This window comes from Onychostoma macrolepis, chromosome 07 (genome assembly GCF_012432095.1).
Source record: "Onychostoma macrolepis isolate SWU-2019 chromosome 07, ASM1243209v1, whole genome shotgun sequence".
Taxonomy (NCBI): Eukaryota; Metazoa; Chordata; class Actinopteri; order Cypriniformes; family Cyprinidae; genus Onychostoma; species Onychostoma macrolepis.
The window spans coordinates 24976060-25003020 of record NC_081161.1 but is presented as its reverse complement, the minus strand read 5'-3'; the positions used below and the strand labels follow the sequence as shown (position 1 = coordinate 25003020).

At 37.5% G+C, this 26961-nt stretch overlaps 3 protein-coding genes across 5 annotated transcripts; 1 reads left to right on the top strand and 2 right to left on the bottom strand.

Annotated features, from left to right (window-relative positions):
- Positions 1 to 52: 52 nt before the first annotated feature.
- On the bottom strand, positions 53 to 10248 carry snx1b (sorting nexin 1b). Its single transcript, XM_058782190.1, has 15 exons — positions 9930 to 10248; positions 9607 to 9739; positions 8666 to 8805; positions 8504 to 8570; positions 7754 to 7797; positions 7517 to 7658; positions 7240 to 7318; positions 6670 to 6745; positions 6466 to 6579; positions 6280 to 6373; positions 5991 to 6196; positions 5751 to 5894; positions 5511 to 5591; positions 1781 to 1852; positions 53 to 1700 (listed from the first exon to the last, which is right to left on the bottom strand). Exons 1-15 carry the CDS (start codon positions 10065 to 10067, stop codon positions 1650 to 1652), a joined length of 1581 nt encoding a protein of 526 aa, XP_058638173.1. The 5' UTR covers positions 10068 to 10248; the 3' UTR covers positions 53 to 1649.
- Positions 10249 to 10558: 310 nt separating this feature from the next.
- On the bottom strand, positions 10559 to 19323 carry slc8b1 (solute carrier family 8 member B1). The gene is made up of 15 exons (XM_058782034.1): positions 18909 to 19323; positions 18554 to 18706; positions 18232 to 18284; positions 15614 to 15671; positions 14788 to 14893; positions 14301 to 14468; positions 14029 to 14142; positions 13624 to 13683; positions 13091 to 13224; positions 12769 to 12910; positions 12402 to 12523; positions 11646 to 11799; positions 11294 to 11374; positions 11059 to 11126; positions 10559 to 10937 (listed from the first exon to the last, which is right to left on the bottom strand). Exons 1-15 carry the CDS (start codon positions 19071 to 19073, stop codon positions 10749 to 10751), a joined length of 1767 nt encoding a protein of 588 aa, XP_058638017.1. The 5' UTR covers positions 19074 to 19323; the 3' UTR covers positions 10559 to 10748.
- On the top strand, positions 19294 to 26519 carry tnni2b.2 (troponin I type 2b (skeletal, fast), tandem duplicate 2). 3 transcript variants are annotated; one of them, XM_058782037.1, is made up of 8 exons: positions 19294 to 19372; positions 23400 to 23448; positions 25059 to 25089; positions 25198 to 25234; positions 25319 to 25447; positions 25524 to 25613; positions 25988 to 26164; positions 26254 to 26519. In XM_058782037.1, the coding sequence occupies exons 3-8, from the start codon at positions 25082 to 25084 to the stop codon at positions 26341 to 26343; spliced, it is 531 nt and encodes a 176-aa protein (XP_058638020.1). In that variant the 5' UTR covers positions 19294 to 19372; positions 23400 to 23448; positions 25059 to 25081; the 3' UTR covers positions 26344 to 26519. The 3 variants fall into 3 exon arrangements, with proteins under 3 accessions (XP_058638020.1, XP_058638018.1, XP_058638019.1); XM_058782035.1 differs by lacking the exon at positions 19294 to 19372 and adding an exon at positions 19391 to 19534; XM_058782036.1 differs by lacking the exon at positions 19294 to 19372 and adding an exon at positions 20424 to 20469.
- Positions 26520 to 26961: the final 442 nt, after the last annotated feature.

Here is a 26961-nt window from a genome sequence, read left to right as displayed (position 1 = left end):
TTCTGATGGTTTGAGATGGTGTCCTTAATCTGAAAAGATGACGACAACAACCTTTTTTTATTCAGTTTTATTTTCATCAAATAGACAAAGTTTGACAGGACAACTGTTTTAAACAAACGCACGTCTTTCTTGTACCAGGTCATTAACATTTTGTTAATAGTCAAAATGGTGGCTTATAATACATGTGTAACAGCACAGAGTCTTTAGTGTCAGGAAAAGAGCTTCAAACCAAGAATATATAACCCAAAATCCACTATTGGTGTAAATCCAGCTTTTAAAAAAACATTAATGGACTTTTGCTTTGAATATGGGCGTGTCCCCTCAATATCCATGTCATTTAAGGTTTTGGGGCCCCATTTATAAAGACATGCGTAGAATAATCTAGTGATGTGTGAACATACAAAAGTTTCTGAAGTGTTCGTATGAACAATTTATCAAATGTCTGTATGCACAAAAATGTCCCTAAATGCATAACTCAATAAATCACAGTTCATGCGCAATGTGAAGTGGAACATCAACTTCACCTACCTGAATGCACACTAATATCCCTTTATGGCTATATTAATATATAATTTGTTAATTGCAGTGACATAATTATCACAAAGTGATTCAAATATTGCTACTTTGTGAATATAATATAAATGCATAATGTGCCTATTTATCTTTACATGTTCTCAATGGAGCATATGAGCACAAGAATTTCATACACATGCTTTTCCCAATACTAAATCCAAATGTGTTCCTTACTTTTGACATGGAATCAAGTCCATAGAATTTAGGCTCAAATCTGATCATAAATGCATCTTATAAATGAAGCCCCAGTTTCTGGAAGGTATTGTGATATCATAAAGACACCAGCAGTGCATAAATATTAAAGACTAAAAGCATCCACAGTACAAATGTTTTCACACATTCTCCTAATATTCAACGTATGTTTTAACAAGTTGTTCTAGAATTTTTTATAGAAATGTTTGTACACCTATACTGCAAGTAGACATTTATCTGGACCAGTCCAGATCAGTGCAACTGTTTGAGAACATACAAATTCAGTCAAAACTATTAACACAAAATATGGGACTTCGTTCAAAAGACAGCAAACATTTTCCCTCCGTAGTCTGTGAATCATTCTTTTTTTATATCGTACTCTAACTTTGCTATAATTTTTTTTAAATGTGGTGCAACATCAGGCTGGGTTGAGTGCCTCGGGAACATCTCAAGTGTTTTTCTCTATTATCTGGAATGGATTACAAACTTGAGTCTCACCCCTGTGCACATCCATGACACAGAGAGAATGACACTCAACAATCTTAAAGGCGGTTTAATGTCTCTACTGAAACACTACACAGGCTAAGCACCATAAAAAACCTTAAGGATAACACTAAACACACGTACATACGTGCACACATAAAAAAATATTCTTGCTGCAACCCCACACAGCTGGATTTTTTTAATGCCGCTCTGACCTTTAACCTTTACACTCAACATTCAGTTGTCAACAGTAACACGATCTAGGAATCTGCTTATCGATGAACGAGTATTAAGATGTACTTGTTATTTCACACACAGAGAGCAAAGGATATAGGAAGAGAGAAATGTTGATTGTCTGTTGTCAAGGTCAAAGGTTAGGAGCGTGTGAGGTAAGGCTCTGATCAGGCGATGGCTTTGGCCTCAGGCAGGAAGGCCTCCCAACACTTCACCAGCTGGTTTAAGATAAATAGCAATTCATGACAGGCTATTCAGGGGTACTATATGTAAAACAAACAAACACTTACACACTTACCCTATGCTGTGTGTGAAGCAGGGACTCCAGGTATTTCACTATGTGCTGTTTGAAATCTCTGGCTTTCTCTTTCTGCCACAGAAAAACAATTCTATTTTAATCTTAGATTTTGTGATGTAAAAAGGTATTGCCAATGGTCACAGCTTCTGGAACTACTGAATTTTAGATGAATGCTGGTAGATTTTTTTTAAGGGAATTTTTTAATATTATGAATGGCTGTTTTCTTCCTGCTATCCATGTGGAAATTCCTGACTGAATTACCTTCTGTTTTTTTGACAAACAGAGGTTGTGTGGTAATTTAACTGCCGTCCCAATCCACCAGTCTTGAGTTTAGGAAAAGGGATCAATCCAAAAGTCATTAAATCCCACTAAGCAACATCTGGCCAACTGTTGTGCTTTGCTTAATTTTAAACTTGGATATTTATATATTTTGTCAAAAATAATACAGGAATATATATATAGTATATAGTCACCGCACCTCTACAGTGAAAAAAAGCCATAGGTATGCGACAAAATTTAAAACTATGTAATAAATTAGGGCTTGCATTACTAACCATTTTAGCAGTTGGCCAAACAGTCAATGTTTGCTCTATGTAAATAAGAGGTTGCACACACCCATCATTTTGAGAGATAAAATGCAGGGCATTTAAAACCGTAGCACATCAGTGTTCCTATTCTTAAAGTGATAGTTCACCCAAAAATGAAACTTCTGTCATTAACTACTCATCCTCTGTAAGATGTTCGTTCATCTTCGGGATGCAAATTAAGATATTTTTGATGAAATCCAAGAGCTTTCTGACCCTGCATAGGCAGCAAGGGAACTACCACATTCAAGGTAGTAAGGACACTGACTGCGTTTACATGCGCACGAATATTGCGATTATTTATAGAGCAAAGCTCTTACTCCCGTTTACATGCAATTTCCATTATTCTTATTATTCGCTAAGAATTGTGGTTAATTTTTTCACTGCCATTATTCACATACCCCACTGGACAGCACAAATGATGGACTCAGAAAGAGCAGTGTTACTGGTCGCTGTTTTAATCTATTTACGTCTAATGCATAATGATTTTGTATCGCTGTATTCCACGCTTTTTCGGCGCCATGATAGAAATATGATGGAATTTGTTTGCCTATACGCTGCCGTCGCGTTCTGTTCGTCCTTTCTGGATGAGGGTAAGGAACAGATCAACCTGATCTCACAGAATTCCGTGTAATGTTCACGGACTTAATTAACCCCGAATCTGTGGTGGCATCACGGAATCGCCGAAAATTCCATGATGGGCTCACAGAAGGCATCAGCCGTGGTCCATGCACGGATTCACTGGTTTCCGTGCGTGGAGCACGGCTGATGCCTGTCACTGACTTACATTGGTATCACTTCTGTGAGCCCATCACGGAATTTTTTCTGTGAGTCCATCACGGAATTTTCGGCGATTCCGTGATGCCACCACAGATTCGGGGTTAATTAAGTCCGTGAACATTACACGGAATTCTGTGAGATCATGTTGCACAGAGACTGCTGGCAGCTTGTTGTGTTTTCCTCAGAATGCGATGCTTTCTTCCCCTCCATCGTTTCTAATCTCCGTATTATTACAGGTGCGTGTCACGTTATTCATATATGTCACAAGCGCATGCGCACTTTGGTCAGAGCGGCAATACTGCGATTAAGGTGTTTACATGCCTGTATATTCCGATTAAAATCGGCGTACGCCACCTATGTTAATACGATTATGCTTGCTGCGATTATGAGCTTAATCGTATTATTTAGATCGAAGTATTGCGTTTACATGAGGTAAAGCATAATCGCAATCTCGCCAAAATCTCATTATAATCGCATTAAGAGGGTCCATGTAAACGCACTCATTGTTAAAATAGTCCACGTGATTCAGTGGTTCAACGACTTCATTCAACAATTTCTTCTCTGCTGTGTTAAACTTTGACGCACGCTCACGACAGTACCGCGTCAAAATGGCGGCTCCTGCGTCAGCAGCACCACACGCATGTGTCACGGTACTCTCCTGAACGTGGGGTGGAGACTGAGACGGAAGAAAAGAAATTGTTGAATAAAGTTGTTATTTTTGTTTTCTTTGCACACAAAAAGTATTCTCGTAGCTTTATAAATTTATGGTTGAACCACTAATATCATACGGACTATTTTAACGATGTCCTTACTACCTTTCTGGGCCTTAAACGTCGTAATTACATTGCTGTCTATAAAGGGTCAGAAAAATATATCAAAAATATCTTAATTTGTGTTCAGAACATGAGCGAAGGCCTTATGGGTTTGGAACAACACGAGGGTGAGTAATTAATGACAGTTTTCATTTTTGGGTGAACTATCACTTTAAATAGGATATTTAAATGAAGAAATAATAAGCAGGACATTTCAAGGACAATAAAATTCATCATCATGCTGAACAAGTGCATTTCTGGGTTGGTAGGATCACAGAGCTCCTCCAACACAAATTAATTTGTATTAGGGGTGTGCGATATATATCATCTGCAATAATATCGTAATCGTTGTTTTAACGATGTGCAATTTGACATTATCGAGTATTTTGCAAAAACCAAACAAAGCACCCCTACAGTGCACCCCTACAGTGCACGTTCGCATTTAGAGTGTGTTCTTTCACTGCAGGATTCAGTCTATTAAAATGCATTAAGAAAGATCACAAAATTCAAGATATGAGGGCAGAAAATCTACATATTTATATAATTTCATATAGTTAAAAGCACACGAAGAATGCTGTTTTTTTCTTCAAAAATAAGCATGATTACAAATGTGATACTGATTTTATACAACAGTTCAATAGACAAAGTTAATATTAAGAGACTTGCGTTTTAGACACCATATTTCCTGTTTTTGCTGTATTTCGCCAAACAAAAATAATTCCAAACAGCCACAGACTGCACTGTTTTGCGTCTCTGAGTAACATGACGGTGATTCATTCCTGAATGAATCAATCGTTTAAATGATTTGGTTCAGTTGCAATGACTCATTTATTAACCGTGACTTGCTGCCACCTACTGGTGGTTTTAATTTCACATTTAAAGTATCTTTTCATTTTTTAAATAATTTCAAACATCAGTTTTCAATGTTTTATGTTTAAAATATAAAACATTAAGCATTTGTAACTGCAGGTTGAAGCACTCCATGTCCCTCTGAGCTGAATTAAACAGTGTGTAAATGCATCTAAATGCCACTTCAGGTGCAGCTTCTGCAAAGATTAATTTTGTTGATACTGGTTTCATTTGTTTGGTAACAGCCTAAATGTCTAATTATTCTAATTGACTGATTAAATATAACAATTTGACACAAAATATGCACATTTTTAGAAAAAAATGGCTTTATTAAAGGTAAAAATGCCCATAAAAGGTAAAAATCAATTTCAACTTATATGAAAAGATTAATTTCTGTTCACTGATGTGAACTGACCACACAGAATGAAGAATATCAAAAACTGCAGCTGTCCACAGTAGTCAGATATGAGCACAATAACACACTATGCAAAATATCGTCTAATTATCGTTATCGAAAAAATTTTTCAATATCGCACACCCCTAATTTGTATCTATTTATTTCATCACTGAGAAGCCATGAAAATTTTTTTTAAAGATGTCCCCATGAGAAGCAATTAATGTACATATAAGGTTTTGTTGCATTTGTGATGTTTCGTTCTGCATTTCTACCAAAATACATCTATACACAACATCAACATATCTTACCTCAAATCTGAGCACTTCTTTGCGCACAGTACAGGTGACTCTTTCGAAATCTCTCTCATACTGACTGACTTTAGACTCCCACTGTGCAGAGACACAGAAAACAGCTCCATGTCAACAGCAAATTAGTGACCGATCATATTGTTATTCAACAAAACACCCTTACAAGTATGCTACATGTTGGTCTAATGTACAGTACTTGAAGCGTGTTGTGCATAAATCATTCGCTGTTGATAATTTAACCTCATTTATATCGTCTTTAGCCTGCTGCAGTTTCTCGGGTTTGTTCGCCCAAAGCAGTTTGGCCTCAGCCTCTCGTTTCTTCTGCAATGTGCTCTGAGCTTCCTGCAAACGCTGCCACACTTTCATCCTCTGCTCAAAACAGCACTGAAGACAGCAAAGAACACAGAAAACAACATCAATAATTACTTATGCAGTGGGCTCTGATTGTTGGTTTTGCATTATGTGGTTGTGTTCTCTAACCCTCACGGCCCCCAACAGTCTGACGTAATCAGCCAGGAGCTCAGCGAGGATGAAGAAATCGCTGAAGGCCTGTTGCTGATGCAGCTGCTCCATCTTATCCTCCACTTCCGCCAGCTGTGACAGTGCACGAGATAACGCAGTGTTCTCCTCCACACTGCCCAGCATGGCCACACTCTTACTAAACACCGCTGTGTTACTACACAACTCTACAAGAGGAGAAAGACTTTGAGATGCTTTGTAACAGTATGAATCTGAAAGACTGGCTTCACAGTGTAGTTTTCATTCTCACCTTTCCTGTGGTTTACTAATGAGTCAACAGCAGCATGAAGCCTCCTCAGCAGTTGCTCCTCATTCTCCACTTCCTGCAGCTTACTCTCAAACCACTGACACACACACAGAGGTGTCAATCACTAGTCAAATGCAACTACCTGGGAGAATTTATGCCTTAGAATTGCAGGAACTGAGGTGCTCTTACATTATCTGATTCATTCATTTTAATGGTCATCTTATTCACTGCGTCTGACGCTCTGTTTATCATCTTTAGGAGGCCAGGTCCACTCAAAGCCTGAGTATTCACTGCCCTGGGCAACTAAAAACACAAAAACACACATGTTTAGATATAAAATATGTCACTAAAAATACTGTATGATGTGTCTAGGAACATGATAAAGGTGGTCACCTCATCTCTCTCTAAAAACTCTCGAATATCCGGGTCCTGCAACAGAGATGGATGAGCCACTACTCTCTGTAGATACCTACAGAAAATACAAATAAACATTCAATATATATAAAAGAATTATGAGCAGTTAAAGATAAAATTAGCATGTGAATCACTGTTCCAACTCAAAATTCAGCAGCAATGAATGCAATTTTTATTTATTTTTTTTTTTTTTTGCATTGCTAGTGCCGAAAGGTTCTAGGGTATAACTGCAAAATAAAAATGAAACAACTTCTAACTCCTAAATGTTTGTGGTGTCTAAATCTGTTGCCGTTAACAATCAAATCAGCACTTTCTTTTTTTCTGGTTTGTATAGGGATTTTTTGGTTGCACCTGGGATTTCCTACATTTTGGACTACAAAATCTAGTTTTTCTAAACATATTCAATATAGATCATATTCAATATGCCATCAGCCACTTAATCAGAAATCAGGTTATCCCCCCACCCGAGTTATCAATATCAGAAAAAATGTAATTGGTCAACCTCTATTTATATGTATTATATGTATGTCTAATTAGGCATAGGTTCACCTCTCCAGTGCTGCTCTTCTCTTTTCCACAAACTCCGCTGAGGATGAATCCTCCTTCCCTACCTTCACTTTAGTCATCCCTGTGACACAACACCAAACCACACGCTCAGTCAGCAAATCACACCGGACTGCTCCGAGTAAAATGATGCAAGCAAGAGCCAACAGAAAGCTCAGAGTAAACATGCTCATGTATCCAGGCCATTGTGAGTGTCTAGATGAGGATCGCTAGAATAACTCCACTAGACAAGGAGCCAGAGTGAGCATGTGAAATTCTTTACCAACTACACTCTTCTGAGGTGGAGGAGGGATGATGCAGCCCAGCAGAGAGTGTTTGGCTGATATCTTCTCATAAAGTCCCAGAAAATCACTGAAACGTCGTCGCACAGAGAACGTCTTATTAAGGAACATGGGCAGTGTAGTCTGGAGAGAGAGAGAGAAGCATGGTTAAGGGGCATAATGCTGATATATGTAGCTTGAACAATCCAAAAATGGTAACAGGCAAAACATTTGTGTACCTGAGTTGACACTTTGTAAGACATGTAGGCATTCATGCCATCTCCTGCAACACAATAACGTAGAAGAATTCGGTCACTATAGCTCTCAACATCCAGAACAAGAGACTGAATCTAGACCAGTGGTTCTCAACCATTTCACTCCTCAATGTCCAAGGAAATATTTGAAGGCCCATACATGTAGGCGAAGATATTTTCTCTATTAATACTACTGTAATAAAGACATACCTGCTTGTTTTCTAGCAGTATCAACAGAATAATTATTCATTATGATTCATTTTTTGATTTTGGAAGTTAAGAGCTCAAGAATTGCATTTCTTAATGTTTATCGGATTTTAATAAATATAAGTAATAAATACAAACTTGTCAGTAGCTTCTAGACATTTTTGGTGTAAAAATCAGTTCATTATGGCGCTTGTTGCAGCAAACTGTTATTCATGATCATATTATTTTATTATGTTTATATTTATTCATTTAGCAGATGCTTTTTTTATCCAAATCATAAGCTCACTGGCTTGTAACGCAAATCATTTCACAGTTTAATTTATTCTTCTAGATATTTACCTACACTGTGAAAAAGTTAATAAAACAAAGAACAAAGAAAATATTATTTTAGTCTTTCAACTTTAAAATTCAATACGTTACTTGCTGTTTCATTATAATTCATTGTGAAATTTCTACAGCAAATTTTTCAGTGTATATTGGGTGATGAACAGTCTTGTACATTTGAAAAATAAGTTGCATAATACAAACCAATTTTCTCTGGATTAGTGACTGCGATGTTCAGCTCAAACTGGTCTCCACCCTCTTCCTCCTCCAACTGTTAAAGTTCATCAGCATTCAATAAGAATTGAGAATCTGCATAAATGTTACATGAATGCAACTGAAGTCACGTAAAGGGTCTTGTTTCAGTACCTCCTCCATGGTCTTGGTGGCAATGGTGGGTTTGAGTATGGAATTAGGGACATGTGTGGTGCAAGCCGATGCTTTCGGGCCAATAATCTCTCTCCTGCCTTGACTAGTGGTGTTGGTGAGTGTCAGCTCTACAGTGGCCTCTAGTGTTTGAACAGAGAGAGCAAATAAAGCACAGAGATGTGAAGTATGTGAGTAAATAGCATTTCACTGTTATACTTTAGTCAGTGTAGTATTATTTTGGGAAATCTGTCCTTTACATGAGATCTTTTAAAATCGAGTACTTAATAGTAAATAAAAGCATTTTACTTCATTACAAATTTTTAAAATTAGCTACATATCATGACTTATATATTTTGGAGGAAATATTTATCCAAATGTGACTAACATGCATGTCAGTCATGTACACATATAAACTATCCCTTTCGACACAGTTGGAACATCTGTTTATTTTTCAGTTTAACATCTGCTGTGCCCAAGATTCTTACATAGTCAGATCAATGAGAAGATATTATTTTTGACCGTTTCTTTAGAAAGTTTCTGCTTTAAAAAAATACTAAAATTAGAACATCTCTACTGTTTTCAAAAACCAATTTGAAGCTAAGAAAAAGAGTTTACTTCTTACTTTTAAATACCCAAGTTCAATTATAAGTTGATTCTTTTTTTACTTTCACTCAAGTACTTTTGGCTAGGTACATAATTTAAATTAAGCACAATTTTTTACATAGTTAATATAATTTAACTTAAGTACTATTGTCACATATCATATATAGCATCTACAGTATGTGATCCGTTTCAACCTGCCAAGCTATTAAAGACAAAGATTGAATGCATTATATTCTCCAACATGCAGTTCAGCTCCCATCTGGCCTGCATGTCAAATCAAGTGTCATTACGAATTTATTGCTCATTATGAGTAATGGTGCAGCGACGGAGTGAAATACCAGTGAACAGATCCAGCTCTTCATCAGAGTGAAGGCCATTAGTGGCGTGATGGACATCGCTCCTGATGTACGAGCCCTCCTCACTGAAGATATCGCCTTCATCAGGAGCTGATGTGGGTGTGATCGGTTTACTCTGCAAAGAAAGAGACGAACACGATGCTAACAGCTGATAACCATGACATGAGCTGAGCTGCAATATGAGAATAACCGCTGCAGACACTGACAATACGCTACGAGCTAGCTTCTGTCAAATGACAGTTAAATATTACCCCACATAATCAGATAATAAAAACTGGTCATTCATTCTGAAGCAGGTGTCTCACTCTCGCGCCGGTGAATATGTCCTCGCCTTCATCCTCCTCCTCCTCCTCGTCGCTGTCCAGCACTCGAGCGTCTAATTCTGCCTCCTGATCTTCATTATCAGGGAAAGGAGGAGGATTCCGCCCGCAGCCGCCTGACATCGCTTGTTTCGACCACAGGAAATATATGTAAGAACAAACAAGCCTAACGGATCAAGTCTTGAGGTTGGCGTAATTTCTACCTGACTGTCTGTTACAGGTAAACGCGGATTGGATTTCACTGCTTGGTAACCTCAGCCTACTTAAAAACATCCGCGGATGCCTCTGCGCTCTCAGGCTCAGAGAGCGCGCGCTGATGCGCCACTGCCTCCTGCTGGTCTGGAGCAAATACTACAGCTACTTCAACAACTACACCTACAAGCATACACACTGATGCTGTCATTCCGTGAATATATTTTATCAGTACAGCTACAGGAATACACATTTACTCTCAAATCACTCATTGGTTATCGTTTCATCATGACTTGAGAGCAGCTCAATTTTGTGAACCGGTTCAACCAGTTTAATCAAACGCATGCATCATTCGACGCTCACCAATCGTAGGCTACCGGCATGAATTCATTAAATTCAAAAGAAAAACACAGCACAGCATATTTGCAAGTATCCCATTTAATAAAATACATTTTCAATCTCATGATTCAAGATATGTTTGAAAACAATTTATCTAGTGCACAGTAATTATTCATGCTCTTCAAAAACATACATTTACAAAAATATATTCTAATACATTTCTTTGAGCGTCTAAAGATTTTTGCACTTGTCCAGTTAGTGTTCCTGCTGGTGTCAGAACTGGATAATTCTAAATTCAGTGAGCAGGGCAACAACTAGAAAGACAACGTAGAAGATCAGTAGAAAAATGCCATAGACTCGGCTCAGGTGAAAACACTGAAGAGGAACCAGTATGAAGGAGAAGACGAGAGACAGACCCAGCGCTCCTGAGAGAACCCAGCACAGCATCCCTTCTGGTTCCAGCTGACCACACAACAGAACACAGATCAGACTCCGTCACTCATCAATACTGGAATATTCAACTGACTAAAAGCAATGTCTACGACATTGACATTGTAGATAATATATAGAGTGTGAGACATACCATCACAACATTGTTATTATTCCGAAAGATCTGCAGCAGGCAGCCCAGACCCACACCAAACAGCATGTCTTAATGCAATGTTAAAGGCATATGATGTGTGGTTATGGTTTAATCGTAATATACCAGGATATTTACAATCCTAAATATAGTATGATTAAATCTGCTAATAGATTTGTTAATGCACATACACAAAAACGAGAACTTTAAAAAAAAAAAAACATTTTTTAAAAGATACTAAAGATAATGCCCCCGAAACAGGCAGAAATGGCCATCCGTGGGTATCCCTGACGGGCTATAGTAATGTCTGCAAAGCAATCTGTCAAAACACAAATATTACACATGGTCTAACAGAGGTAAAAACATTATAGTGTATAATATCCCATTGCTGTATGATTCTTTAAAATATTAAAAGTCATCAAACACTATCTTATGCATTACATTTGTACAAAAATAAAACCATGCAATCTAGTTGTAAAATTATTTTCCTTTCATTTCAAGTTCTAGAATATTGGCTATGAGCAAAAATAAAAATAAAATAATTGGAAGATAATGTGTTGTTTGTGTTTTTAATGTGAGTGAGTGTGTACCTCCGATGCTGTTGCCCCAGGCTAACAAAGTGAGGCCCAGTACAGTGTTGCTGAGACTGAGAACAATCCCCAGCAGGTGCAGCACACTAACAATCTCAGACGCCACAGTGCTGATCCACAGCGCACTGACCACAAAACCTAGCAGAGAATAGAGCTACACCCACAGCAACAGAACAAATTAAAAATTTTAAAAACAAAATTAATACCCTTTTTCAGCAAGGATGCATAAAATGGATTAAAAGAGTCAGTAAAGACATTTAAAATGTCTATACAATGATTTCTATTTCAAATAAACTGTTCTTTTGAAAGTTCTACTCAAAGTCTTAAAAAAAAAAAAAAGTTAAATAAGCCACACATGCTTTCGACATGAGTAATGGCTGCTGAAAATTCAGCTGTCGTCACAATAGTAAATTGAATTTTAAAATATATTAAAGGAACAGTTCACCTCAAAATTGTGTCATCATTTACTCCCCCTCATGTCATTCCAAACATTTATGAGTTTCTTTCTTATGTTGAACACAAAATTAAACAGTTGTTGGCCCCCATTGACTTCCATAGTATTTTTTTCCCTACTATGGAAGCAAATGGGGCCCAACAACTGTTTGATTACCAGCATTCTTCAAAATATATTTTTGTGTTCAACATAAGAAAGAAGCTTATAGGTTTGGAACAACATGAAGGTTGGTAAATGATCAAATGATCAAATAAATGCATAAGTATATAAGAGTTGTCTTTAAAAAAAAAAAAGATTCATACAAAGTGATATCTTGGAGGACGCTCATTTGTGGTAGTGAAGAAGACTATGCCAGAGAGGAAGACTCCAATACAGAGTACAAGCACCCACACTGGAACTTCTCCTTCAATGAGCAGTAAACCATCTTGAATGAAAGAGAAAGAGAAACATTGTCTAAAGAGACATGTACTTTAGAGAACATGAAATGATTACACAATATCTGCATCAACAGCATTTATCTTTTCACATACAAAAGGAATTTCTGACAGAATGCAGCAGGTGCATTAAAGCAACAGATGACATAACTGTATTTTTTTATGTGACATAAGAGATTGCTGTTAGTTTGCAGGTTTAGTTTCATAGTTCAAATAAAAATGTCAACCGACTTACACTTTCCCGACTGGAAGGTAAGCACACAGACCAGAGGCCCAGTGATTATGTGAAGACAGTTCAGAGGACGTTTCCAGTTGTGATCCTCCTTATCTGTGTCCACCACAGGAAGTGTCAACAATAACAGCACTTCTACAGGCACCTAACACAGTCAGACAGACAGGCAAAAAAGGATCTTCATCTTAAAATTACATAGGCATGCATATTAGATTCAAACAATCAAACAATTAGACAAGTTTATTTTAAACAATAGGTTACTAGAAGAATGATTACTTATTTAGAACCAAGAAGTGATCATGAAAGTGAATGCACAGGTTTTCACCTTGATCACTTTGAGGACTTTGGCACTCCAGTGCTGTCTCCTCCAGGTCCGACTATCCACCGGGTTAATGGCATTCAGGAAGATCTGAGCAGTGGATTGAGTGTAAGGCAGCAAAGGCTCATACTCTCCTTCATCTGAAACACACACACACACACACACATATACATATATATATACATATACATATACATATACATATACATATACATATATATATATATATATATATATATATATATATACACACACACACACACACACACACACACACGTATATAAAAACACCAACACTTATAAACAAATACATGCAAGATTTTCACACAGATAAACACTGTTACACCACACAGTACTTCCTTAAAGATGCAATATTCTCTCTCACTTTCACCATTACCAATACAGAATGCAACACACACTTGCAAAGTCCCATAATTATGAAAGTGTGTAGTGTTGAAAACAATCATAAATGAAACAACCCACTGAAACTTCAGCCACTTACATACAACATAGTTTTAAGTTGAGAGGAAGTGACCCACCGTGTGCTTGTATGCTGCCACTCTGAGTGTCTCTATATGAATCAGATGGTAGAGTCTCCCCTAAAATTCAAGAACAGCATTTATTAATTTCTGCCCAGTGATCAGATTAAGACTGCTGTTCATTTCATAAACTTCATTTGGCATTGTTGTGAGCACGATATCTCAATGTGTGAAAGCTTAGTGCAGTTAGTTCAGATTTTACTAGGGATAGGTACAAGTACCAAAGTAAGTAAAGCTCAAGTCATCAAAAAACAATAATTTTGTGAGTTTACAACATATTTTGATGTGTTTACCTTAAAAAAAAAAATAAAGGTCACTCCTCATACAGGAATTGTAATGAAACTGAAAGAGTGTAGAAAGTGTGTGGTGTGTGATCAGTGCTGAGAAAGACTGCAGTCTCTTTACCCTGTTCTCTGCCTGTGGTCTGGACCGATCCATTTAGCTGATGCTTCTGACGATTGTATATATATGCACTCACAATCACAGTCAAAACATATGCAATATACAGCCCCAGATAACCTATGGAGAACAGAAAAGAATGATAGGACGAAAGAAATATCAATCATATCCATACACTATACAGGAAAGTGGAACATGCAGAATGAAAAAATGTGTCATTTTCCTAAATGAATGAAATTATGGTAAAAATCTGATTAAGTGAAAAACGGTTATCAGACCCAAGGCTTCTCCCATGGAAATATGGCCTTTATATAGGATATTGAAGGTCCAAAACACGGCTGCCATGTAGAAAACAACATCACGAAGGAATGGACGGGACGCCACAGTGAAAGGCTTAACTAGAGCAATGCTTCCAGCTACCACTGTTGTGACAAAGATTCCCGCTCCTAGAAAAAAAAAATCTAATTAGAAATTTTTTTTTTTTTTATGATTGATGAATCTGTTCACAAGAATTAAAGGTGAAGTGTGTAATTTCTGCAGCACGTATAAATATATTTCAAACACTTCCCCTGTCTGACATTGTTCAGTCAAAACAAATAGTCCCAAGGCTATGGTTATACCACTTGCATGACTCAAGCAACCTGCAATTATACAATTCTGTTTGGTGCCTTTATTGGTTAGGAATTACACAGTTTACATTTAAATACTCCAACACATGTCCTTGATGTGTGTGTGGGTGAATGTTTAACAGAGCTGATCTCTCACCAAACAGTGCTCCAACAGCAAGACCAGCAGTCTGAGGGTGGGAGAAAGCAGCCATGGCACTAAACACATCTGGAGCCCCATTTCCAAGTGCCAGGAACGTTACGCCCTGTTCTACTCAGTCATGGAAAACAATGAAAAAAAATGGGACCGACACAACCTCTCAGCGCAATTTGGACCTTTTCCAGCAATCAAAACACAAACTCATCACTGAGGATTCCACTCAGTCACACATACTACCCCTCTCAGTCATGCACACACTTTAATGACACAAAAACACTTTGAAAGCACTTCATGCCCATGCACAAACTTAAAGCAATAGTTCACCTTAAATCGTTCACCCAGTTGATATCCCCCATTGACTTCCATTGTATTTTTTCCCCTACTATGGAAGTAAATGGGGGCCAATAATTGTTTGATTACCAGCATTCTTCAAAATATCTTCTTTTGTGTTCAACATAAGAAATAAATTTATACAGGTTTAGAACGACATGAGGCTAAGTAAACGATGACAGAAATTTCATTTTTGAGGTGAACTATTCTTTTAAGATCACAAACTGTAACCGAGTGTTAAACAAACACTACCCATGATGACACAGTCTTGGCAAACACTATGACCTAGTAACCGACTAATCATTTGATATGTCTAGTTGTTTATCATGCTGTAATATTCTCTTCACTCCAGGAACCAGGATTTTATCTCTTCTGTGGTTGATAAGGACACAGCAGAAATACACAGCAGGAGTAATTAACCTTCTCAACCTATGCAATATGAGGACAAATTACAAGGATCAGCTGATCAGCCACACTTCAGGTATTTAAAGGATACGGCCACATTATGAGTCAGTCTCAGTGTGGAGGAAATGGCTGAGAGGTTTGGACAGAAACTGAAAAAATACAATATAATCAAAATACATATTATAATTCATATACAGGTGCATATCAATAAATTAGAATGTCATGGAAAAGGTCATTTTTGCTTGTAACATTTCAAAAAGTGAAACTTTCATATATTCTAGATTCATTATGATGTAAAGTAAAACATTTCAAAAGTTTTTTTTTTGTTTTAATTTTGATGATTAGAGCTTACAGCTCATGAAAGTCAAAAATCAGTATCTCAAAATATTAGAATATTTACATTTGAGTTTCAATAAATGACCATACATACAGTATAAATTCTGGGTATCTCTTGTTCTTTGAAACCACAATAATGGGGAAGACTGCTGACTTGGCAATGGTCCAGAAGACGATCATTGACGCCTTCCATAAAGAGGGTAAGTCACAGAGGGTCATTACTGAAAGGTGTGGCTGTTTACAGAGTGCTGTATCAAAGCATATTAAATGCAAAGTTGACTGGAAGGAAGAATTTGGGTAGGAAAAGGTGCACAAGCAACAGGGATGACCGCAAGCTTGAGAATACAGTCAAGCAAAGCCGATTCAAACACTTGTGAGAGCTTCACAAGGAGAGAACTGAAGCTGGAGTCAGTGCATCAAGAGTCACCACGCTCAGACATCTTCAGGAAAAGGGCTACCAAGCCACTTCTGAACCAGAGACAACGTCAGAAGCATCTCACCTGGGCTGTGGAGAAAAAGAACTGGACTGTTGCTCAGTGGTCCAAAGTCCTCTTTTCAGATGAAAGTAAGTTTTGCATTTCATTTGGAAATCAAGGTCCCAGAGTCTGAAGGAAGAGTGGAGAGGCACAGAATCCATGTTGCTTCAAGTCCAGTGTGAAGTTTCCACAGTCTGTGATGATTTGGGCTGCCATGTCATCTGCTGGTGTTGGTCCACTTTTCTGAAGTCCACAGTCAACGCAGCCATCTACCAGGAAATTGAGCACTTCGTGCTTCCTTCTGTTGACAAGCTTTATGGAGATGCTGATTTCATTTTCCAGCAAGACTTAGCACCTGCCCACACTGCCAAAGCTACCAAAAGCTGGTTCAATGACCATGGTGTTACTGTGCTTGATTGGCCAGCAAACTCACCTGACCTGAACCTAGGGCTGGGCGATATATCGAAGACGATATTCATGCGCATCTCGTCAGTAAAGCCAGTTCCGTGATTAGCGCTAAATCTCCATCACCTGTTTTCAAATAGAGCGCCATTTAATACACAGAGCCGTAGTTCACTGACAAGCTACGCAATATCGCGTTCATTATCGAAGGCGATTCATCTGTGATAATGAACGCGATATTGCATAGCTTGTCAGTGAACTACGGCTCTGTGTATTAAATGGCGCTCTATTTGAAAACAGGTGATGGAGATTTAGCGCTAATCACGGAACCGGCTTTACTGACGAGATGCGCATGAATATCGTGTTCGATATATCGCCCAGCCCTACCTGAACCTCATAGAGAATCTATGGGGTATTGTCAAGAGGAAGATGAGAGACACCAGACCCAACAATGCAGATGAGCTGAAGGCCACTGTCAAAGAAACCTGGGCTTCCATACCACCTCAGCAGTGCCACAAACTGATCACCTCCATGCCACGCCAAATTGAGGCAGTAATTAAAGCAAAAGGAGCCCCTACCAAGTATTGAGTACATATACAGTAAATGAGCATACTTTCCAGAACAATTCACTAAAAATGTTTTTTTATTGGTCTTATGAAGTATTCTAATTTGTTGTGAATTGGTGGGTTTTTGTTAAATGTGAGCCTAAATCATCACAATTAAAAGAACCAAAGACTTAAACTACTTCAGTCTGTGTGCATTGAATTTATTTAATACACAAGTTTCACAATTTGAGTTGAATTACTGAAATAAATGAACTTTTCCACGACATTCTAATTTATTGAGATGCACCTGTATATACATATAAACTCAAATTTCTGTTCTTTATAGAACAAATTCATTCTAAATACATTTTGCATCCTTATGACAAATTAACTGACTTCTTGACCCTCAAAAAGCAGAACCTTTTTAAAATAAAGAGACTCAACTCTAAATTCTCCAGATAAATGAAAGACATTGTTTCTGTCACATGAGTAAATAGAGAAGTGAAATATAGGGCATGGCCAAAGACTCAGCTGTATTGATACTGTTATGAGATCACAAAGGAATACACACGTTTCTAAAGTGCTACAATTATTGTTTTTAAATTTGAATCAGTAACTAATTTTAATTGCATGACAGTCCTAATTATCAGTTTAACTGCATAGCGCAACTGGAATACAATGTGAACATACAAATACACCAATTCATAGCATTTTGTTGTTGTTATCACTACAATGGAAGTCAATGGTCACCAAAAAGGTTTGTGTGTTTGTTTGTTTGTGTGTGTGTGTGTGTGTGTGTGTGTGTGTGTGTGTGTAATGACACGAGGTGAGTAAATGATGAGAGCATTTTTATTTTGAGGTGAACTATCTCTTTAAGACAGAACTAACCACCAAATAGCATGTACAAGCCGATTAATAACCCTTTTAATTCCCTCAAATTTACAACTCACAAGTCTGATGCAATCAGCCCAAGAAGAAGGAACAGAACAAACAACCAGATGACCTGAAAGAAATAAAAGAAAAGAGGGGAGGAAAGAGAAAACGTGAGAGTGACTTTAACAACATACAAAACCAAAGAGATACACACAACCAATACAAAATCAGATTACACATCCTGGATGATGCATTGTCATTTCAGTTTCAGTTGGATATGTAAACAGAAACATGTCACACTCCACAAATAAACTTACACAACATCACTCAATTTACTGGTATGTAGACAGTTTAAAAAGTAAATCCTGAGTTTGGTGTCTGAGCTAAATGTGTCCTTACATAGAGTGTGATGGCTAGAGGCAGCAGATTAGGTGGGAACAGGCAAAAGGTGACCACAGGGTACTTGATGAAGCCTTCATCTGAAGTACAGTCCGGTGTATTCTTCACAAACTCACATCTCTGACTGGCAGACAGGTTCATCACCACATCACACTGCAACACAGATCAACAAGTGCAGCTGTGCAGGATGCAATGCCAATAGTCAAACAGCACCGCATTGAATTTATATAGCACAAAGTTTACTCATGGTAAAACAGAGCGAAATTTATCTGTCACATTAATGACAGATAACGTACATATATACAACGTCTTTTTTACTTGATCATACATTTCAGAGATGTTTTGTCCAGCTCACCTCGTCTCCATTGCGGTTCGGTGTATCTTCTCCAGGTCTGTCTGAACGCCAGACATTCCCATGAGGTACGAGGTGTGAGTTGGACAAGTAAGCTGATTTCTGGCAGCTGACACGATCCCATTGCAGAGCAACGGTGCAAAACAACACTAAGAGCAGAGCACGCATTTGTAATCTGATGCTGCTTTAACATTGCTTTTCAGTGGCCAACACTAGTAGTTGAAGTGTGGTAGATCGACGGCAACTTTGGAGGTTCCGTTTCGCTGTTGTCCTTCAGTGTGATAAACTCCATATATTTAGACGCTGTGAATCACAATCTGCGGTTGTATCTAAAATAACGCGGGGTTACACATTCTGACACAAGAGAGAGTCGACTAAAAGGGAAATGTATCAGCCTGTCAGGTCATTCCAGTACTTCCTATACAAACAGCGTGACGAGCTTTCTTATCCTCCCTCCCTGTCCTGAGGTTAAAGAGACATTTCACTCTTTTCCAGTTAAAGGGATAGTTCACCCAAAAATGAAAATTTCGACATCATTTACTCACCCTCATGTCGGTTTAAACTCAAGAAGACTTTCGTTCATCGTTCAACAGAGCCTAAGGAACATGGTGATGGAAATACCACCTGATGTGAGGAGCTTTTTTAATTCTTTCGCAAAACTTTTCTCCTTAAGAAATTTTGAGTTTGTTTACAAAATTTTTGCATTCTCGGAGAATCTTTGCGTTCATTGGCACTGACATTTTAGGTGAACTAATCCTGTGGGCTAAACGTCGCTTTCTCTGTCTGTGAACTTTTAAACTTACAAGTTTGTATTTGTATTTGTAATGTCATGCCCCTGCTAAAAAACAAACAAAAAAAAACAATAGAAGCCCAGTAGAAACCATCACAGAAATTCCAATGGTTTCCATTAAAATACCATTATAAACCATTAGCTTTTCCCAGTAAAACCATTACAAAATACCTTTTTGTAGTGTGTTTTGGGCATTTTTCCAATAGGATTTAACATCCCACCAATAGAATCCATCACATACCAGTAGACACCATTATAGTTTCCATTAAAACCCCATTATAACCATTAAAACCATTACATTTTCTATTGTGTTTTGGGCAGGGTTCTATTGTTTTTAACCAAAACAGTTGGTCAATTACATTTTAAACAGTATTAGACTATGTGGCTTTTTTTATTTACCTTTTCCCCTTTTTAAAAGTGTTTTTAAGAGGGCACTTAAAAACAGTTTTGTTTTAGGTTAATTTTGATTAAGAAATTAAATGTTGCAAAATTGCTGAATTTTCAACGTACATGCAAATACATCCCTTTCTGATGAAACATCTTAAACCAGCCAAAGGTTTGCTAGCCTTATTCAAGCTGGTGTCCCAGCCTGACCAGCGGAAAAGTTCCCATAAGCCCTCTAAAACCTGCCATCAGTCCAGCTGGACCAAACTGGGAGACAAGCTTAGACCAGAAAAACTGTATGATTTGACCTACAGCAAGTCAGGAGGCTGAAATATGAATACATTCATGTGAGAGCAACCTTCTGACACTCTGTAAAGTTTGATGATCAAGGTATATTTCTTCACCCCACTCACTTTGACCTTTATAAAAGTCTTACTTGTAAACCAGAAGACATCAGTATGTGTATCTGAGAGCAGCCCTTTGACATTCTCTAAAGTTTCATTAGGCTATGTCTAAATAATTTGGAGTTCATCTATGATTTATTAGGCTGGTCTCAGTGAATAGTGTGAATAATATAGATGTCAACCGCTGGGCTCACTGCCACATACTCTAGCTATACTTTGTCTCCAAACTGTCTCATTTATTTAGGTTGATATATTTGGGGGCAGTGCTGGGTAGTAACGGATTACATGTAATCTGGATTACGTAATCAGATTCCAAAAATTGAGTATGCACAACTGGATTAGATTACATTTTAAAATGCTCATAATCAGATTACAGCTACTTACATGATTGCATAATATTCATAAAATTCAGTAAATTATTCATAATTTATTGATTCTCCCTAATTATTCTTTTTTTCTCTTTTAATGTTTCCTTTCCCGAAAATCCAAATGTGTTGTATAGCTTTGACAATATTCACAATATAGAATGGCCATGTAAGTGTCATGTAAATAATTTTGCGATCCATGCTTCTGAATTTGGGGAAAAGGCAATGGTAGGTTTAAAACAAGTTCTAAAAATCTAAAAGTAATCTAAAAAGTAGTCAGAATTCATTAACTAAAATGAGTAACATAGATTATGTTACTAACTACAATGTTCATCATATAATCTTTAGCCAGTAACAGACTACAATTTGCAAGTAATCTACTCAGCACTATTTGGGGTATGTAATCATTTTTATCACTAAATGTGATGGGAATTAAGACCAAAGGTTTCAGGTCAAATGCTTTGTTGGAAAATTAATGCATTACTTGCTAAAGTGTTAGAAGGGAGCCGTGAACTTCTTGCTTGATTTTAGCAAACTGATAAACAGCATGCACATTTCCTGTGATACAGTTGAGAGGTAATATTCTGTTTACTAATATTTAGTAAAAAAAAAAAAAAAAAAACCTAATAGATATCATTTAATGGATTTAAATAAATGTTAAAATATTGCTACAGTTGTTTTTTGAGGATTAGGACATTATTTGAAATGTCTCATGGCAAGGTTTGGCACTGAGAAACATTTGTTGTCATATCTGTCAACCTGCCTAGTATAGCAGGACTGAGCTAAAAAAGAGTGTGTTCAAAAAAAAGCATGGACTGTTCATCTTCTTTTATGAGAATCAGTGTGTTTGGGGGATCTGGTTTCTCACGCATACAGTCATTGCAAATGAGAAGGGTCGTGTCATCGCTCTGATCGAACAGCTGATGAAACAAACCGGGGGCCAGTTGCTTTAACACAACCATATGTTAAGACTGTAACTAAAGTACTAGTCTGGCCAACTAGCAATTAGCAAAAGGGTAATCTGTTTTACTTTTCATATTAGACCAATCTACAACTGATTTAAATGTTATGACCAGTCTTAAAGAAAAAAATGAGACAGCAAACTTGTAAGTTTATGCAGCTGGCCACTGTTCTTGAATACAGATTTAAATATTATTTCTAATACAGCTGGGAATATGGTTTTCTTGATATGATGAATGTATTAAAAGAACTGTAGCATTTCCATGACTCGACTGGTATTGGTTTTTGGAGGAATAAACAGAACACCAGACCAGACTGTTTGCTCTGGTCAAGATGGTACTTTCATTTACAGTATCTCAACGGCCAAAATTAGCCTGTCAAAAATTACCTAAGCAATTACTTCACACCATCCAGCGAGTTTGTATCTCTGCATATGTTTCTCTGAGCGCTATAGTTGGGGCTGAAGGAGTTAATGTGGAAGTGTTAATGGGTAAAATTGATTTGACGTCATGTCTTAACTATTTCAGGATTGTTTCTATCGGGGTTGGACTGGCAGCACCAATTGGGGTCTCAAATTGGGATCATTCATAGAGACACAGCTAGCATCAAACCCACCACGCACACACTCATACACACATGTTGATGACAGCTTTGACACCATCCTCTTCCCCCCTTGAAATTAGAAGCCCGCTGGGTCACAAAGTTTCTAGCCCTCGGAAACTGTCTACTAAATGGAAGGTCACTCGGGCTTGATGGATACAGTTTCTCCTGAGGATGACGAGTATATTTTTGGCTCATGTCGTGAATTTTCTGCAATTGCTACACTGCAGTGGTGTTTAAAATATATGGCTTATAGATGGAAGGAACAGAATAGTAGCATATGGACCTGCAAGACAACATGTACATGACAAATTAAGATATTTAGGAACATTATACTTTTGCTCTGTGAACTCCAAAACTTAACTGTTGTGCCAAACAATTGGCTATTAATGTTTGGAATGTGGTTCCGGTGTTGACAATTAAGTATCTTTTTTTACATGGAAGATTTATATCGCACCAAACTGCCTGTTTATCATTTATTTCTTAAATATTTGAATCTGTTAAATAACTTTTGTACTTCAAAATTGGTCACATCATAATTTTAATGGACAACATGCAGGACCATAACCAAAACTATGTTAGTGTGCTCTGAAAAAAAAAAAAAATTATAATAAAATAAAATAAAAATGATACTGACCCACAAAAACAGACAGTTATTCATGTTGCTTGTCAAAGTAGATGTGTGTTTAGTTATTCATGTTGCTTGTTAAAGTAGATGTGTGTTTTTGGTTGAATGTTTTGTCTCCTACAGTGATTTATGCTTTTCAGAGCGCAGTAACTCATTAGGATACCGAGTAAAGTAAATAAGCAATAAAACAAGAAAAACAATCTTGAAAGCAAGGGTTATTTATATGTGTGAGGCTGGGAGGGGTAATATTGGCTTTCAACAGCATGAAGTCTCATTGGTCTGCACTGGATACTAATTCCATAAAGAGTTAAAGGGTTTTGCTGAGCCATCACAGAATGCTATCAAAACCCTCTTTCATTACAGAGGCTGCCTGCAGATCCTGGTCTGTCCTGTTACCCAGATTTTCTTAAAGGTGAGATGTTTCTGACCTGTTACACATGCTGTATAATTGTTGGTTGTGTTTTAATATGACTGTATACATTTTTATATAACTTTGGAAGTTCAACTAAGAGAGGAACTCGCTCACATAATGGTAGAAGATTTCGTACAAAAAAATTATATGAGCGATCTCCTCCCCACATTGAACTTTGGTATGTTTTTTTTTTAGTTTACACGCTAAAAGTAATTCTTAATTTTTAGTTAGTGGCATTCAAAGCAAAGGAATATGTTTAACTGTAAGCCTAAGCATCCTCTTGCATGCTGTGTTTCAAGCGGAGTGTGTAGTCTTTGATCAGACACTTGAATTGTGAAGAATCCTCTTGGAGTAACCTGGGGTTAGGTGTCATGCTCAAGGGCATAATGTTAATGGCTTATGGATGAGCCCTGGGTATTTAATTTACTGTAAATTGAGACTCATTTAAATGTAGGATAATGTTTGAAATCCAGAAAATGTCCATATATTATCAAGATAACATAATACGGGTAACATAGAGGAGCTGAGGGAACATTATGTGCTAACATTTCAATAACCCTGAAATCTGAGGCCTTTGACAATCCATCACCCCACTCATCAATGCGGTTACGCTCCAGTTATAGATCTTCATAAATTCTGGACATATGGGTTTTAGGAATTTTGAGAAAAAGAAGTTGTATTACTTTGAAGATACTGAATACTGTTAAAAAGACAGCCTAAGAGAGAGGAGGAAGAGCAAGGCAGCCTCTGTATAACTGATCTGTTGCCTGATACAGTTTCTGATTAATGTCTTTAGCCCTTTGCTCATGATACAACACTTTGGATAAATTTACACACAGATATCAGCTTTCTGCTTCACTCACATTTATGTTACATGCCGCTAAATGTTAGTACTGGGTGAAACATAGCAGCACAGTCCTTTTGACTCCACCCAGATTTATTTTTATTATCTAACGTTTTTACACCAAAAATATCAGTAAGTTCATGTCGTTAACTATATAGCTGTAATAATAAAATACATGAGTTGCTTAACATAACTATGGGCATCATGTTGATTAAACACTGTATATTCATCCCATACGGATCAAGGTAACATCAGTTTATGTACAGCAGCTGTCTGCATTATATGGGCAGCACATATTCCTGTTTTGTCTGTCAGTTTTTGGTCTAAATGATTTATACGAGTGAATACGGAAGTGAATTACTTAATTAACTGACAAAGCAGTCACTTGATATTCTTGCATGTGATTGGTGGGAAGGTCTTTGTGTAACGGATGAGAGTGTTAATTGAGTGTGGAGGAGTGAGACTTGTTTATAGCTGTAGTTTACGGTGTTAAAAGTGATGACTGTTGATAGTAGTACTCAGTGGCTGTAACTGAATAAGGAGTGTATGTGATGAATGCAGCAGAGAGGAGCTTAGAGAGACTGCACTGCAGAATTTAATGTTTTGAGATCAAGTGTTTCTGCAAACCAGCTTGTTTGGGGTGAGTAACATACGAGCTAGAGATAAGTTTACCCTCACCGAAAGACGTAATGTGTTGACCATCAAACAATGCTTGGACAAATACTCTTCAGGGCAGTCTCACCCTGTTCTCTATATTTCCTAACAGAAGAGCACAACAAACCTGCCATCATGTCTGAGTAAGTCTGTAGACACATCTTCAACTGGAAATCTCACAAGTCAAGCACTAATACATATACAGTGCTAAAGTGTTGAAATATGTTATTTCTCTCCTAAAATCCTAACAGAAAAAAGATGACCTCAAGCCGTCGGCACCATCTCAAGGTAAACATTTGAGTCTGTTTGGTTTGTATTTACTCTAGAGATGTGTGCTATGTTGCATCTATCTTTCCTCATTGTTTGTTCTAGAGTTTGATACTGGGTATAGCCAAGGATCTGCTGACGGCTGAGGAAAAGCGTGTAGAGGAGGAAAGAGCTAGCTATATGGAGGAGAAATGTCCTCCTCTATCTCTGCCTGGCTCAGTGCAGGGATTACAGGTACACATGCATGAAGTCTTTTATTATTATGGCAGTATTTTACTCTGTTATTAAATATTTTCTCCACTATGGTCAGGATCTGTGCAGAGAGCTTCATCAGAAGATTGATGTGGTGGACGAGGAGAGATATGACCTGTCTGTTAAAGTGACCAAGAGTGAAAAAGAGGTTTTAAATGCATGGATTCTGTCCTCTCATTTTTTTTGCCTTTATTTAACCAGGAGAGAACGTCACTGAGATTAAAAATCTCTTTTCCAGGAGTGTCCTGGCCAAGATAGGCGGCCCAGTTATACAAAATATGAACGACAAAGAACAATACATCACAACAAAATATTACAGCATTAGAAGCATTTGCAAATCATTAAATCATTTTCTATTGCACGCAAAAGTGTTTTAAATTTACAAGGATACACTAACTGATTTAGCCGCAGTTTCATTTGAAGAGAATTCCAGTCTGACGGTGCAGCATATTCAAATGTCCTCTCATTTGTTTATCCTTCATGGGCTTGACTTTGAGCAAATAACACTGTGTGTTTTTTTAGATTGAGGATCTGAAGATAAAGGTTCAGGACCTGATAGGTAAATTCAAGAAACCCGCTCTTAAGAAAGTACGCATGTCTGCTGACGCCATGCTGCAGGCTCTGCTGGGCTCCAAACACAAGGTGTCTCTGGATCTAAGAGCCAACCTCAAACAGGTCAAGAAAGAGGTTAAGGAGGAGGTGAGCGCACACTACGGCAATAAAGAAACCTATACTTGCCAAAGTAATTATTATTTTTCATCTTGAAATTCTTTCGTGAATTATTTTAGGATAAGGACGCAGTGGGAGACTGGCGTAAGAACATCGAGGATAAGGCTGGCATGGGCGGCAGGAAGAAGATGTTTGAATCCGAGGCCTAAACAGGCAGCCGTTTTACTTTTGGAGTTGATTTCTGATGGACTTTCTGTTGTCGCTGTTGCAAAGTTCGCTGTCAAAAAGTGCTTTTACATCCAATCTACACATCCGACAAACCAACAGTAACTAAGCTAATCATAATACTCAGAATGTTATGTACTACATGAGTGGTGATCCATGAACTCACCTTAACAAATAAAAGTAGTAAAAGAAACTCCGCCATCTGATCTGATCATTCCTCATATTCCCAATTCCTCTGATTCCTCTCATCATTCCCCATTCCTCTCACATTTCCTTTTTTTCTTACCCTACTAGCAAAAACAGTCATCCTCATGTTATTGATCTTTTCTCTTTATCTTCACTCACTAAAAGATTTGAATTATGCTGCATTAAATTTTAAATTTTTCATTTTATATTTTACACCATAACTGAACTAATATCATCAATCATGGTACTTATTGCTGAATGAGACCAGGCTGAACAAGCAGAGATGAAGAGTGTTCTGCTGCTTAACTTAAGCTCTTCCCATTTTTCCTTCCCTGTATGATTAGCAAATGTACTGAACTTACTTCTCTGTCTGTGTTTATGGTAAATAAGGGGAGATCAGTGGATGAAATTAAGCA